The sequence below is a fragment of the Stigmatopora nigra genome, chromosome 15 (assembly GCF_051989575.1).
Source record: "Stigmatopora nigra isolate UIUO_SnigA chromosome 15, RoL_Snig_1.1, whole genome shotgun sequence".
NCBI classification, from domain to species: domain Eukaryota; kingdom Metazoa; phylum Chordata; class Actinopteri; order Syngnathiformes; family Syngnathidae; genus Stigmatopora; species Stigmatopora nigra.
Genome location: NC_135522.1, coordinates 11,824,507 through 11,845,093, shown reverse-complemented (window position 1 = coordinate 11,845,093; position 20,587 = coordinate 11,824,507). Strand labels below are relative to the sequence as shown.

Here is a 20,587-nt window from a genome sequence, read left to right as displayed (position 1 = left end):
CAAAACACATTAGTGCACACGTGGACCAGGATGATTGGCCTCTGATATGCCTGCCCAAACAGGCTCGACTTCCTGGGAAACCAATCAGCGGTTAGTCCCACCCACTGACTTTGACAGCAAATAAGAAAGAAATAAAAATTAGAGAAAAAAGAAACTAATGAAGTTCTTAAACAAATATTGTTGAAATAATTATAATGAATGACATTTAAGTGTTTCTTTAAACATGTATATGTTTTATCCAATCCTCCATAACTATTTGAGCGGAGATTAGCGTGTAAACGTTGCTATCACAATCGCCCTAGGAATTATGAATATTATTGCAAGGGGTTAAATATCGAGTAAGGTACAAATACTGTGTATTCAAAGAATAAATAGGACATTTGTTTCAGTTGACAGAAATATTTCCATTGCAAACATCTTTGAAATATAGACATTTGCCCACTCCTAGTGACTGTTACCTTCTCAGACTGGCTAAGCAAGAAGTGATGAAAATGTGGATCATCCTTCACAGGCTGTAACAGAACAAGGGGAAAAGTTGGACGGTTTGTTTAGAATGTGTCCACTTTGTAGCATATGTACAACAATTCACCAAGGAAATAATTGCTCTCAAGTGATATTGCAGTGACAATTATGTTGCTGGAGATCAAAATACATCTCTTTAATTTTCCATTATTTTCTCTAGTGCTTGTCCTGGTAAATTTGTTCATTTCAAGGAAGAGGGAAGAATTCGATGAAGTACATTTCAGTAGTTTATTTAATGGTGCGTAATACACATCCAATTAATGACACATCCTAGTTGCCTTTTCATCAGTTTCTTCCGGGAGAAAAAGTATGTTATGTTAGTCCAAAAACGGCAGCGCGCGAGTTTTGCTATTTTCTGTTTAAAGATTTCCTGGTTTGCATGTTTAGAATTTTTTCCCCCACCTGAAGGTGCATATATACTTAACATGTCCTCCCCGCCTCCTTTAATGGGGTGGTTTTTAACCTGGGTTCGTTTAGTTTGTCTCAGGGGTTCGGTGGATCCATTGCCGCGGAGGTCAAGACACATCGACGCATCACGTCTATTCACAATTCCATGCCCCGCTTGACCATCACTGGCTGCAGAAATAACATTACATTGCTTGGCCAACCAGCGCTGAGGAGAATTTATATACAGAAAACCCTCACCATTTCACGGTTCAACTTTTGCAGCTTCACTACATCGTGGATTCTTTTTCCTGGCGAATTTTTGTATTATTATTATTTTTTAATAATTTTTTAAGTTCATAAAATTGTGAAAATCCACTCTGAAACTTGAAACCAGAAGCCGCTCTCAGACTCAGCACTGAAATTTTAGGGGTGACCCTACTTGGTGGTTTTCCGATTATCGTAGCCATGTTTGGAACAAATTAAACAAGAAATTTGGATTACTATAGCTTAAATTTGAAAAATAACTCATATTATATTTTACACTTAAGTAGGGTTTGGTGAATGCGCATATGAAACTTATGGGGTTTGGTAGCTCCAACAAGGTTAAGAACCACTGCTTAAATGTCTTCCCAAGACTACACAATTTTTTGGGTCATGACCAATGATCGCAGCATCAGATTAAACAACATTATGGCATGATATCAGAATGTTTTTGAAGAAACACATTGTCACACAGTCGCCATGTTCATCGCAAACTGCCACCAAGAACATGTTCCTAATCTGACTGGGTAATTAGTCTTACATTACTATATATTTGCTCGCAATGAGAAACGCTTTGGTTTACTTAGCTTATTAACATTAGAAAAGTCATTTTAGTACATTTGCTTGCAACGGATTAATATGCCTTGCTCCTTAGTTAGACCAAACAACAGGAAGGTCGAGTCCTCTTGGACTGCTAATGTGGAGAAGGTCCTTCGGCTCTACATGACCTTTATTTGTTTTGAGAAGTAAAACTTCTATTGTAACTAGGGTCCTTGACTATTGACTTCTCACCCCTATTTTCCCACCCCTCCCTTGAGAGCTGAGACGTCGATTGTAACTAGGGTCCTAGAAGCTAATAAATAGGAAAAAGATGCATGTAACGCCAGAATGAATCTGGATAGATAGGAGTCAGTTCCATTCTCTCTTGCAAGAATTCACGGAGGATTGTCCGGTCTCTTTTTTTGTGCGTGCATTTTGGAATGCCTATTGGTGAACCTATCACTGACGTGGTCGGGAGGCAGGACAAGTAAATGTTATTCAATTTAGGCCACATTATTTAATCATACACCATCGTACCTCTATTCACGAATGCCTGTGTTCTAAATTTTCAGGTTACGAAAGCCCTGTGACCGCCTCGACATATGAAAACAAGATCGAAGTTATGAAATCCGTTATTTTATCTTGAAATTCTCCCGGTAATGTGATTGCAGCCTGAATTACTTACAGTTGGAGATCCTCAGAACAACAACTTTTTTACCATTGTTTATTGTCACGGTGTTCTTTATTTAAAAATGGGCCCATTGTTTGACTAAAAACAAGTGGCGTGTGGTTTCTTATCTACCATTTCTTATTTTTGTCTGTTTCTCACATCTTTCATACAAAAGTGGGACACTGATCATTTTTAAGGGGTTTAATAGGAAGTATTTTGAGGAATGTTTTGTATACGTGAGGTAGCTGTGTCCCAGTCTGGATGTTTTCCAATATGTTGGGGATAAATGAGGCACAGAGAGAGAGCGCGCAAGAGAAATCATATGTCGGTTACGAAGTTACAATATTGGTCAATATGTATTCTCCAACAAATAGTAAAAACACAAAGGACGCATCACACTATGCGGCATGACAACCAGAACTTCTGACATGCCAAACTTCCTGCACGTAGTTGTGAGGTTTTCGATTTAACTATTCAGCAGTTGGTATATGTCACGATCGGAGGTCTCTTAAACCACCCTCAGGATAAAATAAGGCTAAAATTGTGTAGTCTGAGTGAGCATGAGACCTGTATAAAATTTAGGCCACTTTACAAAGCAAAGATGCATGGTTTTCAAATTCTTAAAAGTCAGAATGCTCAGATTAGACAAATGATCAGGAATTACATAATGGAATTGAGACCATAATACACAAATGTAATATAAAACTCAAGTAAAAAGTAGTAAATATTTGGATATATTTGCTTCACAGTGAACAGGGGTGCACAGAACATAACACATCAGTGCTAATACCTATAATTGGGCCTCGGTCCAAATCGCAAATCTGAATCAGCTCTGGGGTGCTCATTACAACGATCGACCAGTCAATCGCCAAGGTGCTACTGGTAGATCGTCTTAGAGTAAGATTTGATCTATTCTGTTAGTGTCCTTCGGGCCTGAACATTGTTTTATATGTACCACAACATCGTAATGGGAAAACCACAATACACACGCTTTACTTGAACATGCCTATCTGACTCAATTAAAATTGTCAAGATTTCAGCAGGAACTAAGCGTGGTGATTAGCGCTTGAGCTAATATTTACGACCTGCTTCACAGCTGCTTGTTAAGTCTTCCCTTTAATCTTGAATACTTTCATTTCGACTCCCTTTGTTGGTAGTCACGCATCTGAGCTGCCACTCTGGGTACCCGAGTGTGGAACAACATGTGCTCAGAGAATTTCCGTTGCCAAAAGTTGATGCCCCTGACAGCAAACAACTTTCGGCCCACGTACCGTAAAAACAGGAAAATGACCTAAATCTTGTAATAATATGACTTCTTTTCCTCCCAATATTACTTCAACCACCTAACATTACGAGAAGAGCTCTTACAGACTTATCAACATCGACAAAAATTGAAGCCCGGAAAACCAAAGAGCTTCCGGTTTACTTTACATAAAAATAAGCAACAAAATCATTTTAATATCATAACATTACGATTTGAACCTTGTTATAGTAAAATTTATGATTTTATGTGCCAGTTAGGGAGGAATTTGAAAATATCAAACTATTAAATATGACTCTGGTACAGTTTTAGCTCAGTACATCTCTAACAAAAATATATAAATAAACTGCTGATGCAACACATTAGGTTCAGCTAAAGACCAAAAGAGGGTTACAAAGCATGCTGAAGAAAGAAACACTTGGTAGTTAGGTGCAAATAACATTTTTTGGATCAACTGAAACAGACTAACCATTTTAAAGCACTGGCAATGAAGTTTGTCCAAAGCAAAATGGCAATAAAACAGAATCAGTGGTGAAAGGAAAACACCAAAAGGTCAGAAGGGAAAGGACTGCATTGTTGGTCATTAAAGCCAAGAGTTAAGTTAGAGGAAGGGCAAGGCAAGGCAAGCTTGGTCAGAAGTAGGTATGGGGTGGGTTCACCTACACTGCTTTCCCATTTGAATCCAGGTACAGCCCCCAGCCTCTCAATAGTTGACGGCTCGGGGTCAGAATCAGTTAAGTCCTTTAAAAGGGAGAGAGACACACATTCACCTTTAAAACAAAGGGTGAATTTGCAGAGATCTACCTGAGGTACCAAATTTATATGCGTCTGAACCCAGACAAATTTAAAGACAAACATATAAACGTTCATATTAGCTCTCGAGTGAGGGACACAAATGCAATACAGTAATACCTTAAGATGCGAGCTTAATGGGTTCTGGAACTGAGCTCGTATGTCGATTTGCTAATACAGACGCTCCCCTACTTACAAACGAGTTATGTTCCGAGCACATGTTCATAAGTTGAAATTGTTCATAAGTTGAAATTGTTCAAATTTAAGTTGATTCAGTGCTATATTTTGTATTATATTTTATGTTTAAGGCCTATATAAGTATATTGAAGGTTTATGAGTGCATTTGTATGTTTAAAGCTTGAATAAGTAACCAGCATTGGTTTGCACTGAAAAAAACATTTAATAAAATGGAGAGAATACATACAGTACTGTATACATACATTAGTGAGAGATGGATTTACTAGAAACTGGCTGAAAGGAGCTATCTAATGACGATTGAAGTTTTCTTTTTTCATCATAAATGGTGCGGTAGCACTGATTGGCATCATTCAATTGATTTGCAAACTTTGTTCAACGTTCAATATTTGGGTCCTGCTGCTCGATCTTTCTGTTTTTAAATGGTATGACAGTCGAACGATTCAAGTTGTATTCCCGTGCAACGCTCACCACTTTCTCACGCGCATCAAGCTTCTTTATTATTGCCACTTTCGTTTAAAATGAAATGGCTTGCCTCTTCCTTGCACCTCCCACACTAGAAGCCTTTCGCTTTTCATCAACATTGAATAATGCATGGATATTTAATGATAAAAATGAAAAAGGTTCTTTGCGCACTCGAGATACGTCACGCACTTCCGCACTGCAACGAACTGGGCAGAGGAATGTGGATGCTGGGTGAGCTGAGCTCTCACAGCGCCAGGCATCAGTATTAGCGGCGGAAAGAAGCACTACTCGGGAAAAGGCGTGCAATACAAAATCGAACTTACGAACATTTTTTGACATAAGCGCAATTTGCAGACATGTTTGTATGTATCGATTTTTGTAAGTTGAATGTTCTTCAGTAGGGGAGCGTCTGTATCTCAAATCAACTTTTGCCACAGAAATAAACTACCATATTTTCACACCTATAAAACACCACACCGTGTGATAGGACGCAGTCTCATTTGTGGGTAAATTTTCCGTTTCTTGTCAATACATTGGACGCTTCGTCCGATAAGGTGTTGCATGACATAGGCTAGCGTATGTTGTGCTAGCCGCTAGCATATGTTGTGCTAGCCGCTAGCGTATGTTATGCAATCCGCTAGCGTATGTTATGTAATCCACTAGTGTATGTTAGGCTTGGCACAAGCGTGTTTATTAAAGACAGCATGAGCAAAACTAAGTTTGATAATGCTTTGTCAGAGGTACACTCTGATAAAGTTCAGCGTTTAACATGCTAGGCTCCACTGTCAGTCAGAATTGTGCAGTTAGAATTGTGTATTCCGGGAACTTGCTTCCAGCTTTGGCGAAAGCACGAACAGTGCTGGCCGACACTTGAGCCCAGGCATCCACAATCCATTGTAACTCACGACATGCATCACTCCCAAGCCTTTAATTCTCCTCGCTGTTATATCGGCATCGACAATTCATTAAAAATCGTCACGTAACTCGTGCGACGCTGCCTGCACGAATTACAATGTTGGCCATCCGTTAGCAATCCGTTAGCAAAGCTGTTAAATTGTGTTCGATCCATGGCTTCAGTCCATTTACAAGCGTTCACACCCGCATTGTGTTGTCATTCACGCCAGGCATTTCCTCTGGGAGTGTTTTTGAGGGTCAAAAGCACTGTTAGCACAATGCCTTGCCACTCCTCTGGGATGTTTTTAATGGATTTACCGTAATGGTTGGAATGCACGGTGATGCTTTTTTTAGGGTGAACGTCCGCTGGGTTGATTGGAATAAGTAGCGTGCCAGCAAGAAATAAAACCAGCGACTAATGCGGTCAGAGCCATACAAAAATTGAGTTTAGTGCACAGACAAAACACAGTGACCGATTGGGCGCATCGACCATTTTAGACTTTTAAGTGTGCCCTATAGGTATGAAAATATGGTAAATAAAAATGAATTCGTTCCAACCCTCTGAAAAAACACCAAAAACCAGGATATTACAAAGGAAAAACATTTTTATTGGTTTTACTTCATCTATGAACAGTGTTAAATGACTATCTTGAGTTATGACATTCAATACTAAAATGAGACATTGTTCAGTAGAATGAGTGAGCGAGACCACGGGCCAGACCGCACGAGAGCACTCAGGTCATTATTATAATGACCCTACTTTGCGATTTTTCGATAATCGCGGTCACGTCTGGACCACATTAACCAAGATATTCGGATTACTGTAACTTGAAGTTGAAAAATAAATCATTAAATATTTGTACACGAGGGAGATGCAGCGAGAAAGAAATTGTGATTTTATCATAATCAGCTTCTCGCGCCTCGGTCACCAGGTTGATTTGTATGCTCGTATCTTAAATTTCTCTAATGTCGGGGGACTTGTACGTCAAAGTAGTACTGTGTTTATATGTACACAAACGTGTTTGTACGCAAATATGCTAATGTACTCCTGAAAAAACAAATATGTATAAATGTAACCACAAATATATCTCTAACAACATGAAGTTGTATAGCATTTTTTTTGTCTTTTGGAGAATAAGCACCTTTTTAAGATAACCCAAATAAATGTGAAAACTACTTATAATACACAACAGTACCCTTTTCCCCACAAAAAAATGGCACCAATTACTTACCCACATTAGACCCCCATTTGCAGCTATAGAACTGCAGATGCATTTTCAATAGTATTGCTCAGGTTTGACGCCCCGTAAAAAATGGACGAAAATGTGAATACAAGCTTTCAGAATTTATTGCAGAATTTATTGCAGAATTTATTGCGCAAATCTATCAATGAATATTGAATGACGGCAACAGTTTAAATTGGAATTGCACATGCTCAGACTGGGTGACATTGAGCCATCTGACAAGTTATATAGGGAGGGCGTCAGTCATCTAGCACGCGTGTTGTTTGACATGGTAGGGAACCATTGATACTATACAATTATATTACGCAGGATACGGCAGTGACATTGCTTAACTACATTGCCATTGTTTATAGGCACCTCTTCGCTGCCTTCGTAAAGTAAATGCTGTGCTTATCCCAAAGAATGCTGTGCAATAATTCATAAAAGGGGAACAGTTTGTGCCCTGTCTCACTTTTGTTGTTGCCATTCTTAAATTTCATTAACATATTTTCTCGCATATTAGCCTCCACGTATAAGCCGTACACTTAAAATTACCTTTAAATCGTTGAAATGTTACAATTTCTCTTGTGTAAGATTCACCCTAAAATGAAATGCAACGCTACGTTACAAAAAGGTAGTTAACCAGAGATTTTACATGAGGAGTTGTGGGGGAGAGAGTCAGTGCCCCTGACGTTCTTATGAGCAGCCAACGAGAGGTAATATACTATACTGCTCGTATTTGCGATCGCTCCGGCATTCGCGCTGAGTGACGAAAAAAAAAAAACACTGAAAAAAAAATGCACCACTGAGCCCAGTGCTTGTAGATATCGGTTATACACGAAAGAGATGCGGCAAAAAAGTCTCATGTCTAGGCCACCTGGCTTTCTCACGTCTCAAATTTTTTATCGTATCTAGAGATAATTATTTGCAAAAAAAAATCTCATATCTAGAGATAATTTGCTGAAAATGTACCTCGTATCTTGAGCTGCTCGTATGTAGAGAGGTGCTCGTATGTAGAGGTACCACTGTACTATTGAGATGTGCGCACATGGTTAACACTACAAACATGTATCAAGGCTACTCGTATCTGGTCAGTCTGAGCCCGTTTAACTTGAGCAAGTTGGTGGCATCACTGAGTGAAGTGTTTTCATATTTTATGCAAGATAATTTTTTCTTGAATTTCATTCGTATACTTCAAAATGAATTATGTTTAGCATTATATTTATCTTATTTCTAATTTGACATAAATGACTATCGGCCGCATTGTCTTGCGTTATGGCGATTCTACTTTGTCACCTTGCAATTTTGTGCATATCGAGTCTAATTTGTAAGCCATACCCTTGATTCAGCCATCATTTTTTAGCGACAAATATGGTGTATATGCCAGTTGCATCTTTACCAAGCACATGGCCTCAAGCGTGCTTGCTCCAATTGACATCCTGAAGTCCGTCCTGATCTTCCTCACAGCACTGAAGACACGCTCACATGTTGCATTGCTGTGGGGAATCAAAAGTATGCCCAGTGCAATCTGTGTTGTGTTAGCATATTTTGCGTTTCCAGAGCTGTCTTTTATTTTTCCTACCGGTCCCCATTGCACATCTGTTCTCTCCAGTACTGTAATGTCTCCTAGCTCCTCAACTTCTACCAAGGCATCAACCTCACAGTCAGGCTTCATGCATGGGAATCTGTTGATGAAGTACCTTACACTTGTGAATGAACTTTTTATTTGATGATGCGGAGATCAGCTACCTCAGCATGTTGGAGCAATTTGCCCTTCATTGGAAAATTTTCTTAGATATTTCACTGCAGTTTTATAAAACTCTCTCACACTTGTGCGGATGGCAGTCATTTTATCAGGTATTTCTTGCTCTTTCATGTACTGACAAACGTTCTCACCAATGCAAAGTGCTTCATCATTTTTCTCAAATAGAATACTAATCTCATAATTCACATTCACTTCCAACAAATCTTTGTCATGCAAAGCAAAAGTTTTCATGAACTACATCAATTTCAGGTCAAAGTCTTTCATCAGTCTTCTGAGCTTGTGGATTAGGGGTGCTTTCGACTGTAGTGTCAGATTTCTTCTGTAGTGGAGATTTCTTCTCCACAAATAATGACTGAGGACTTCCTCGATACAAGGACAAGGTTGATACATTGCTTCATTGAAAGCTACCTCATGGGAATGTATTTCAGAGCCTTCAAGTGTGCGTCCTCAAACAACTCCGCTTCAATCTTTAACTCCGTCTGACATTTTGCATTATTTTTAAGGTGGTCATAAATATCCGCAGCCACAGTCGAAGTCAACTGGTAGGACATTTGTTGCATTTTTGGCCACTACGTGCAACAAATACAAATACAGCCTGCAGAGAAGATCCTCTCATTATCTCCCTTGATATAGTCGAAGATCCCAGCTTTCCCACCTGACATTACTGGAGCATTATCACTGCCTAGTGCAACACAATTTGCCCAACGGAGATCATTGTCATGACCTGACAATTCGCCAAAAGACGTTTTGCCAAATGTCAGCTATAACGGGCCGTACATGACCCGGGGGCTGAGATTGAAAAACTTGTACACACACGATCCAGGGGTGGAGCGATAATCCCGTTTCGGCGGAGCGCCCGTTTCGGCGGAGCGCCCGTTTCGGCGGAGCGCCCGTTTCGGCGGAGCGCCCGTTTCGGCGGAGCGCCCGTTTCGGCGGAGCGCCCGTTTCGGCGGAGCGCCCGTTTCGGCGGTGCGCCCGTTTCGGCGGAGCGCCCGTTTCGGCGGAGCGCCCGTTTCGGCGGAGCGCCCGTTTCGGCGGAGCGCCCGTTTCGGCGGAGCGTCCGTTTCGGCGGAGCGTCCGTTTCGGCGGAGCGTCCGGTTCGGCGGAGCGTCCGGTTCGGCGGAGCGTCCGGTTCGGCGGAGCGTCCGAGTACCGATCATTGTTAGCTATTTGTCTTACATTATATATTTGGTTGCAATGAAGAACGCCTGCTTTGCTCACCTTATTAACATTAGAAAAGTATTATAGTACATCTGCTTGCAAACATGTAAATGCTTTGCTTCCAAGACCAAACAACAGGAAGGTCGAATCCTCTTGGACAGCTGAAATGCGGAGAAGATCCTTCGGCACTACATGACCATCATTTGTTTTGAAGGCTAAACCTTCTATTGTAACTAGGGTCCTTGGCTATCAACTTCTCACTCCTGTTTTCCCACATCTCTCTTGAGAGCTGAGATGTCCACTGTAACTAGGGTCCTTGAAGCTAATAAACAAGGAAAAGCTGCGTGTAACGCAGGGGTGGGCAACCATTTCGGCCCGGGGGCCACATTGACTTTAAAAATTTGACAGATGGGCCGGGTCAGCACAAGATACAATACATCTAAAAAAAAACTCCATCCGTTAACAGTACATATGAAACATAAACAGAAAAAAGGACTTAAGTATTAATGTACTCATCACTCATCATTAAAGTAAAAAGTACAAAGTAAAGGAAAAATGAATGAATTAAGAAATATTAAAATGTAATTTAAAAAAAAATAGAGGGGCTGCAAAACACGAAAAACAAATAAGAGTGGACAGAGCTACTGCCATTGCCTTCCCGCATGACGGCGCCATCTCTGGGGGGAAAACTTTTTTGAAGAGGCCTATTTGTCGAGGCCTGCTCAATGCATGTTTATATGTGGTCTAATGATCAGTGTGGCTCCCTGATGAATATACGACGGCACACATTTCCTTGTTTGTTCGTGTCTTACTGACCTTCTCAGAGGGGTCCCTCAAAGCACTGAGATCTTCATCATCCTCATCCAATATTTTAAGCGGTTTTTTAGGAGTCTTCTTTCCTTTGGAGTCTCCTTTACCTTCAATGTTCTGAGGGAGGAGTGAAGGTCATATTAAAGTATTTGCTGTGATTTGTGTCACCTATTGTTAACCCAGATTGAGCTGTTTGTTGATAGTACCAAACACAGAGCAGCAAAAGATATAGCAAGTGGTGTTTTTTTTATATTAATTTCGGAGAAAATTCAATAGACTATTCGCCCCATAGATATACATAAGCAAAACAAGCCACAAGTTTGGACACACCTATTTCGATGTAACGCAAACCCATCGCTAAAGCAACAAATTTCACTTATTAACATTGATGAAACCATAGCTGTAAAGTGAAAATAATTTCTGGTAACTCCTACTTAAAGTTCATCCAGAAAAGACATCACGAAAAGCAGTCATCAGAGAAAAGAGTGACTGCTTTAAAGAAACTAGAACAAAGTGTTTTCAGTCATTTTCAATTTTTGCTTGGTAAATAATTCAATCTGTTCAATCAGTTTTGATACCTTAGGAACCAGATTCCGTGTGATCTGTGTGTATTTTTTTTTTGACACTGCCATTCATAAGGCCATATTTCAATAAATGGGATTGGTGAAGGCGAGTTGTATGCATTGATTTCAAGATTCTGATGCTCTCTGCCACCCAATTTGCCGAGCCTGTTTTATTTTCTAATCAGCGCTACGTCGCAAGGTCGCACGGGGCTCGCAATTCTGGTAAGAATCCACCCTCACAGCGGCTCCCAGCCACGCAGAAAGCTCTTTTTTCGGATAAAAATGGCCACACCCGCTGCCCGCCATTTTTTTCTCCAATGCTGTCCTCAGTCTACCGCCAATCTCCTATTGGGCAGCGGAAGGCAGGGGAGTGGCACCCTCTTGCAAGTTTCAGTGTGGATTTTCACATTTTTGTGAACTTTTTCCGAGATGAAAAAATCAAGTACACCAGCACAAAGAGCTTGGCGATAACCAGTAATTTTTGTCAACAATAATAATTAAAACCTTTGATAAGAATTATATCATTGTAAATTGCAATTACACCATAAAGAATGATGGTGCTCATGCGACATTAACGCTACTTCCAAAGCAGCGTTCAGAAGAGGATGATATGGTAAAGTGATTTAGCATCATTAGCAATAGAGCGTCTAACGCAGATTATGAAAGCAAAATGCTAATAACACGGCCAAATAGAGCGATTAAGAGATGCAGGAAAACACAGAGCCGAACCACCAAATGATCCAAGTGAATTCTCCCTGGGCTTTTCTTTCTTTTTTTTTTGTAAATACCTGTGCACATGGAGCAACCTTGATAAAGGCGTTTCCCCATGCTATGTAAATGTTCTGAAAAGTTTAAAAAAAATGTCTAACTTGCTAACTTGGGTTGAAAATGGTTTAAGTTCATGTTTCCCAGAGAAGCTCCATGCGACATCATGGGTGATGGTGTCGCCATTTTGGAAAAATAGAGCTCTTAGAATAACACACATTTGCTCCTCGGCTATAGCCTGTTGAAGAAATAATTTGCGTGTTTAAGGATGTTTTTTGCATTTTCCTTAACTCCAATCTGTGGGCGGTATTTTTGATAGTTGGTAGTGGATTTTAAGGGCAAACTATGGCTCAAATCAATTAAATTATATTTTTCTACAAATTGAAAGATGGTAATTTTAGGATATGAAATTTGTAACATTGTTTTCTTTCAACATTTAATGGCATACTGACATCATTCTCGAAAGAGAAATTATTCGTATAAAATATATAATCAATGGTAATGGACCAATGTTTTTTTACCGTATTTACTCGCATACAAGCCACCCACGTGTATAAGCTGCACCCTGAAAGTTGCCTTTAGAGCTATATGCAGTGTTCACTAAGTCTCTGGGTGCAATAATAGCATACACATTGTGCAGGTATCAAGGTTTATATTTTTACGATCGGCCGCAAGACCTTAGTTCAGCCTTAACTGTTGGTGTGCTGACATGGTACACGCTATGGTCAGAGCACGTACCTACGGTAACATGGTGGCGCCCCTAGCGAGCAATAGCAGACACAAGTCACGTGTGGCCAGTCTGAGCACGTTTAGCAGACACAAGTCACGTGTGGCCAGTCTGAGCACGTTTAGCAGACACAAGTAAGTGTACTCGCGTGTGGCCGTGCCCTTTAGCCAGCAGTGACAGGAACGTTTTATGCAAGTTACGTACATTTTTATCTTGAATTTCATTCAAAGACGTCAAGATAAATTTTCTTTCGCATTTTATCTGTTTATCTTTTCTCTATTTTGAATTAAATGAAAGTATACTCCTGACGTCACACGCCGACGCACGGGCGCCATCTTGAAGTGACTTGTCGCAGTCAAGCTGCAGGTTTTTTTGCAGGTCGTTTTATATAAGACGTACCCTGGATTCAGTCATCACTTTTTTATCCCACAAGAGGCTTATATACGAGTAAATATGGTACATTAAATTTGAGAATAAATCGGGCAAATAGACATTCCAAATGCTACTATTGTTTTTCCAGCGATGTTTACCAGGCCTAATAAAATGCTCAACAATTGTTATTAAACTACGTCTTTAATTACGTCACGCAGCCTTATTCTCGCTTTTTGCATCATTTTTTAAAAACATTTTCACACGAACCTGTTCTTTCCCCTTTGATTTTTTTAGGAAGTCTTCCACTGCATCTACAGCCTGCTGGAAGCGTTTGCCTTTATTTATCTTAATCATCTCCTCTTTGTGGGCATGATACGGCTTCAACTGTTCCACTTTGATCCATGCACTGGAACAGATGTGATTATATTCATTAGTTTAAGATGGAAAAGTGAGTACAACTCGATCATTTAAAAAAATTATACTTACTGATCTTCCGTTCCAAAGAATTTCACGAAATGGCATTTTTTCCCCCTTGGTTTCTTTAGATCTTTGGGTGGGCTCACAATCTAAAATGAAAAAACAAAACATGCAATACACTGGGGTATTTCTTATTTTCTATCATTTAAAGGGTGTCTCCCATGGTGGTTAACATCAATAAATTATTTGATTTTGTAAAAATGTGTGTTAACGCCACCAAATTACCGTATTTTCACGACTATTCGGCGCATTGTAGTATAGTATAGTCGAGAAAATAAGGTAGATTTTGACAAATTTCTAATTTCGAATAAGTGTGGCCCTTCAGGTCTCAGTTGCTACAGCCATCATTTCCGATGACGGTGCTCAAAATGTGCATAACTAAAAAGCCTTATAGCCAGTGAGCAGCAGGAAGCAACTCCAGGATGCTCGCAAGCAAAGTCTTTCAAATTTGTGGTGGTCCATATATCTCCGTAAGAGCCGTTACTATACTCAAATCGAGTTGTGCACCAAACCTAATCTGGACTATCACTGTACTATGAAAAGCCAAAACACTTCCACATGTTTCAAAAAATATCAGTGTCAGACGGTGAGCACTGCAAATTTTTATCTTTGATACTTGCACTAAAACACCATAGCTACCCCACGTGCTACTAACCACTTTAATCACTTTTTTTTTACCTCGCTTCCTTTCTGTTCTATGACTTTTTTATGACTAGTTATTTATGTCTGCACTTGTACTCATTGTACTTGTATAACGATAATAAATGTGTACAACACAAAGGCAACTGGCCACAGAGCCTTGTGAAGAAGTTTCCTTTTAGCGTTTTATTTTCTTTTTGTATGGAAAAGGGCAGGAAAATTATTTAACATGATTATTATTTTTTTTTAAATGTAAAGAATCGAAATTGTGTAAATAGTGACCCTTTAGCAGGCCCTAGAACAGTATTATAGTCAATTGTACACATGCACTGCTAGCCAGCGCTTGAACCAAGGACTTCCTAGCAGTGCTGCCTGTGATCGGCCATCAATGGAAGACACATTTTGGTGACTGAAGTCAAACTTTTTTTACGCTGCTACCCGTTGAAGTATGGCCAGAAATTCAGCAGACCCTTTGTAAGACTTAAGACACAGCGTCTTTGCTTACGGTCAGTAGTTGGGCTCAACTAGATGAAGCCCAAATAACTACTTACTATTAAGCTTGCTTTTCTCATCATTATTAGCATCATATTTGATTGCAACGAAGTAAAAGCTTCACATCTTATGAGCTTGGTTAGCCTAAACAAAGAGGAGAGAGAACGTCCTGGACTGCTCCACTCCCCAAAGGCTAATGGTGAACCTGAGATTTATTTGGTCCTTCTGTGTAACATTCTGATTAAGGCGGAAGTAACATGGCGAAACATGTCAGGGAACAAAACAACCTAGAGAAGAAAAAAAACACCATAGTGTGCTATAAACAAACCAGTCAAAACTGTCTTTTCCTTTTTATTTGTGTTAATTTGGGAATGTCTAATGGCGAACCTGACAAATATCAAACACAAAGTGCTGAGATAATGTTGGGGGATTGGAGACTTTAACATGGGGACTCAGTTTGACAACAGAGTAAATGAGGAAATTGGTTAGTTAGCCAATTGTGTTGCAGTGTTTATATAGTGGAGGGGTCGGCCTTAAAACAAAGAGTTGAAAAAGAGAATTTTGCTCTAACTAAAATCAGCACTTAAGTTCTCAGTCTGTGCATGTTTTTAAAACTCATCAAAATTAGATATTTTTTTACCTTTCCAGGCCATGGTGGGTAGCGTCCAAGTTTCCCCCTGGAATTAAGACAATTATTATGCAAGGCTTTTAGAAAATTGTCATTTAAAATTACATTGCAGGCATCAAATAGCTATTGTAGTTGTTGTGGGGTCTTACAATAACAGACACAATCTGACCCAGGGGCAATTAAGCCATGTATCTTTGTTATAACAATTTTCAATTTCAAATACAAACCAAATTAGCCAGCAGAAATACGAGCTAAAAGCATTTCCTGTCTCATATATTGAAATGAAAGCATGCATGATTGCTGAAATTATTAATTTTCAATTTTTAATCGAGGCCACCTGATGAAGTGGTTCACACGCCTGACCTAGGTGCAGGCAAGCAAAGGATGGATTCCTGTTCGATGGCACTGATTGGGAGTGTGAACGTTTGTCCATCTCTAGGTGTGCCATTCGTCTGACCGGTGACCAATCTATGGTGTAGTCTGCCTTATGCCCTAGTAGGGCGGGAAAGGCTCCGTAACCCCTATAACCCTTACATGCATGCACGGTACGGAAGATTAATGAATGAATCTTAGGCATGTCAATAGGTATTTGAATACCCTGTTATATTGCAAGTTCTCCCACTTAGAAATCTGGGTCTGAAATTTTTGTTATAGGTGCATGTCCACTGTGAGAGAGATAACCTAAGTAAAAAAATCCAGATATCACAATTTGTCTATCTTTTGTTTTTAAATGTTTATTTATGTGATACAGATGCCAATAGGTAAGCGTGTCTGCATATATAAATCCAACTTAATTTAAAAAATGTTGTTCTGTTACGAGTGTGTTGACTTAGAAAGTACACCCCACCCCTGCCGCCTCCCTCCATGTGCCTCTTTCTACCACCCGTGAAATCAATCTAATTTTAGTTGTATTCAACACATTTATTACCAATTTTTACACTATATTATTACTATCGAACCACTAGTTATGTTACTTTGTTAATAGATGGCGAATTAGAAGAAATAAAACATTTTTTCCAAGTGGGTTGGAACAAATTAATTTGCTTTTAATTCATTTCAATGGGAAACATTCCTTCGAGTTAAGAGAATATCGACATACGAGCTCTGTCCCGGAACGAATTAAGATCGTATGTTGGGAAACACTGATATAAAACCTTAATGAAAACAACCTGTGTATCCCATGTTGTATATTGTGGGACGTGTTGAACCTTACCAATACTATATGGCCATTTTTTGAAGGAAAAAAATGTTGCAGGCTTAATTGCTCCCCCACACACACACCCTTTGTTCTCTTATTGTACAAATCCCTAACGTTAGTAGATGATTGCCTACGATAAACACAAAAAAAAGTGTTACGAGGCCAGCTTTTTAAGCAACTTGCCACATTTCGAAATGATTATATTACATGAATAAGAACGCCATTTTAAACACGAGCAAAACGTCAAATTTTCCTAATGAACCAAGTACATGAAAGACTTCGAACGCCAACACGTCCGTGTAACCTAGATTTCCGCTTGGGCAACTGTGCTTGAACACCCTCTTTTAATCGGAGTACATTATACAACCAGGTCGACCTAGATAGAAACTTGAAGGGGATGTAAAGTCAATTTGAATAGAAAGGACCAAAATCCCCAAAACGGAATTTAACTAAAACGACGCCATTATATGGTCATCTGTTAGTTTTTTCCGCTAACGTTAGCAAGGAGCTAGCCGCGAATGTTGAGTCAGCTTGGAAAACAATGTTTTGAGTTGTCCGTAAACTAAACGAGTGACGGTGTTGGTTATTTCTTAAATCATGGTTGGTTGTGATTGCCGAACTATAAAAACAAACTGGATCTAATTACTGTAGACCGCCACGAATAAGAGTGGCATGTTTTAACGTGATGATATCTCACCAGACCAGGTCACCGATTCTCAGATGCACCGTCGCCATCTTGCAACTCTAATAAAACGTCGCAACGAATGAGAGGAAAAGACAACACTCCACACACCCACAAATCACGAAGGGAAGTCCCGCCCTTCATACCTACGCTCGGGCGCCATTGGCCGAGACGTATTATGGTCTTTTTCCATTTGATGAATCGCCTGGATAAAATTAGACCAGTCGATGGTAATGTAGTGGAGAAAATGAATATTGCACATAGTAGACAAATTACATTGCCAGCATCAAATTGTCTTCATGAGATATTGAATTGTTTCTAAAAATCAGAATAAGACAGTTGCTTTTTAAACAACCACATCTGTTTATTTTCTAAATGGGAAGAGTAAAGCTTTATGTTCCTCTAAAAAGGTCTCTGTTGTTTTAAACCAGTGGTTTTCAAAGTGGGCGGTACCGCCCCCCGGGGGGTGGTGTGAACTTTCAGGGGGGCGCTGACGAATAAACAGGCGAATGGGGGGCGTTGAAATAGTGAAGGGGGCGATGGAGCAATTACAGTAAAATGTGACGTTGGTGTTTGTAGAAAGACCGGAAAAATTGATTGTCTGTAATAAAAAGTCGACAAAAAAACAAGCTTTATTGAAACAAGAAACGTTGTCTGCTCGAGCGCTCACGAGCAGCGCGCATATACCGTATAAACTCGCGACAATTAGTGATATACGGTATATCACTAATTGTCGCGAGTTTATCGTCGATGCAGGCGACTGGGGAAACCACCACCATCCAGTCAGCCGCAGAGGAGCACACAATAGCGCGCCGGCAACGCTTAACCACAGACGTATGCGCACAGCGATCGGCTTAATGCATCAGCTATCAATTTTTATGATTCGAGGTGAAGAATAAATGATAACCATTTTGTGTTTATTAAAATTGTTTTTTTTAGTCTTCAAACTGTTTGTGATTGAAGAATCAACCAATTCTTGTGACATTTAGCAATATAGTCGTTCTAGCGTTCGTTGGAAAGGGGTAAAGAGGGGGGCGTTGGCATTTTGGCCCGGCGGTGAAGGGGGCGGTGGCCAAAAAAGTTTGAAAATCACTGTTTTAAACTGTCCACTTATGAGTTAAGGACGTATATTGGTCATAGAGGACAACGCAAGTTTCTGTGGCAGAAAAAAAAAATCTGGGAATTTTGTCCACTTCGTAATTAAAACCGAAGGTAGCAACAGGATAGAGCGAGGGTGCCCAAACTCAGGCCTGTGGAGCAACTTCGGTGTGCTGCCCATTATTTATTCATCTTCGATACCACCCATCCTCAAAAGGGTTGCGTGGATTGCTGAAGCCAAACCCAGCTGTCTTCGGCCAAAATGAAAATGAAAATCAGACATAGGCATTGTTGTCATCATTGACTTGACAAAAAGCCTAGTAGTCATCATACCCTCAGCAGCGTATGACGAAATTGTATAGTGCTTCTCCACAAGTTCGTCTTCCCAGGCAAGACCCATTTATGACATTTATTTATGACATATTCATACTTGTTAGCTCTCTGCCTCCTTGAGCGCCATCAATCCGGCGACTGCAAGTTGCCTCCCGATGCCAACAAGAATAAAATGGATCACTTACCTCTCACAGTCTTCTTACTTACCCTCCCTCAGTCAGCCTGTGGAAGGCAGATCCACGCCAAACGAACTTCCTGTTACTTCACTGCGACTTAATTTCATAGAAGGGATTTTTGTTGTCGTCACGTCACGTGTTGCTGTAGGTTCAGAGCCCTGATGGCTGTAGGGAAAAAGCTGTCCTTGAGTCAAAAGTCAGCCTACAACCAAGACTGGTCACCAGTCAGTCGTAGGGCACACTGAGAGACAAACGACTATTCACTAACCATCCGCCCATTCATACCGCCACCAGCAGGAATTGAGCCCGGGCCTGCCCGGACCAAAGTCAGGCGAGTGAACCACTCCAAATCGAGGCGGCGCAAATATAATTGGCAAATGATAAATTTATTACGGCGGTCCTTACTGTCACAAGCACTCCCCACGACCCTACTGAGAATAAAGCGGTTCAGAAAACGAGATGAGATAAAAATATTATTAAACATGGCCTGCAGAAGAGGCTTAAATTCAGTTTTTATTCTTTAGCAGTACTCAAGTAAATACTAGATGGAGAAAGCCATATAGACTCCCATACCTCTCCATTAGCTAAGGCATCAGAAACCAGGGTTGTGACTGTAGAATTTTAGTATAACATAAGAATACACCTATATCTTTAAAAAGAAAAAGTCCACTGTGGGCAGCCCGGTAGAGCGCGTCGGCCTCACAGCTCTGGGGTCCTAGGTTCAAATCCGGGTCACCTCCACCTGTGTGGCATTTGCATTTTCTCTGGGTACTCCGGTTTCCTTCCACATTCCAAAAACATGCATGGTGGCCATATTGGACACTCTAAATTGCCCCTAGATATGGGTGTACATTGTTGTCCGTCTCCTTGTGCCCTGGGATCGGCTGGCCACCGATTCCGGGTGTCCCCCGCCTCTGGCCCTCAGCTGGGATAGGCTCCAGCACCCCCCGCAACACTAATGAGGATAACGCGGTTCAGAAGAGATGAGAAAAAGTCCACTGTTGAAAATTTAACTATCCTGTTACGCTTTTTGCCAGTCACTGTAGTCTTTATCATTGTTCAGAAAACTTTGTTTCAGTTTTATAAATATACACTCATTCATACATCGCTTATCGCTTATTCTCACAGATGCTGAAACCTATCTTATCCAATTTCGGAGAATATATGGGGGACACCCTGAATTGGTAGTCATTCAATCACCAGGTACAATGAGACAAAACCTTTCACGAACACACTCACATAGGGACAACTTAAAGTTTTGAACCAGCCCACTATGCATGATTTGGTGGAATACTAGAGGAAACTGCAGTACCTGGAGAAAACCCAAGCAGGAACGGGGCGAACATATAAATTCCACACAAGAAGGTTGGGAACCACAGGGATTGAACCCCCAATCTCAGAACTGTGAGGCACACATGTTAACCACTCTTCTGCTTCTGCCTCTTACCAGACACTGCACCATGCAAAAGTAACCCCTTGTCTTTTATAATT

At 40.4% G+C, this 20,587-nt stretch overlaps 1 protein-coding gene across 3 annotated transcripts in view; it reads right to left on the bottom strand.

The window, feature by feature from the left end:
* glyr1 (glyoxylate reductase 1 homolog (Arabidopsis)) overlaps positions 1–17,627 on the bottom strand; it is a 28,839-nt gene extending 11,212 nt beyond the window's left edge. The window contains exons 1-7 of one of the 3 annotated variants that reach the window (XM_077733923.1): positions 17,505–17,627; positions 15,622–15,658; positions 13,860–13,939; positions 13,641–13,779; positions 10,953–11,063; positions 4,305–4,382; positions 459–512 (exon numbers count right to left, since the gene is read on the bottom strand). In XM_077733923.1, coding sequence (XP_077590049.1) covers positions 459–512; positions 4,305–4,382; positions 10,953–11,063; positions 13,641–13,779; positions 13,860–13,939; positions 15,622–15,658; positions 17,505–17,542 — 537 coding nt within the window. In that variant the 5' untranslated portion in view covers positions 17,543–17,627. The remainder of the gene's footprint in view (positions 1–458; positions 513–4,304; positions 4,383–10,952; positions 11,064–13,640; positions 13,780–13,859; positions 13,940–15,621; positions 15,659–17,504) is intronic. The other 2 variants (XM_077733924.1, XM_077733925.1) reach the window with 2 other exon arrangements.
* Between the last annotated feature and the right edge of the window lie 2,960 nt (positions 17,628–20,587).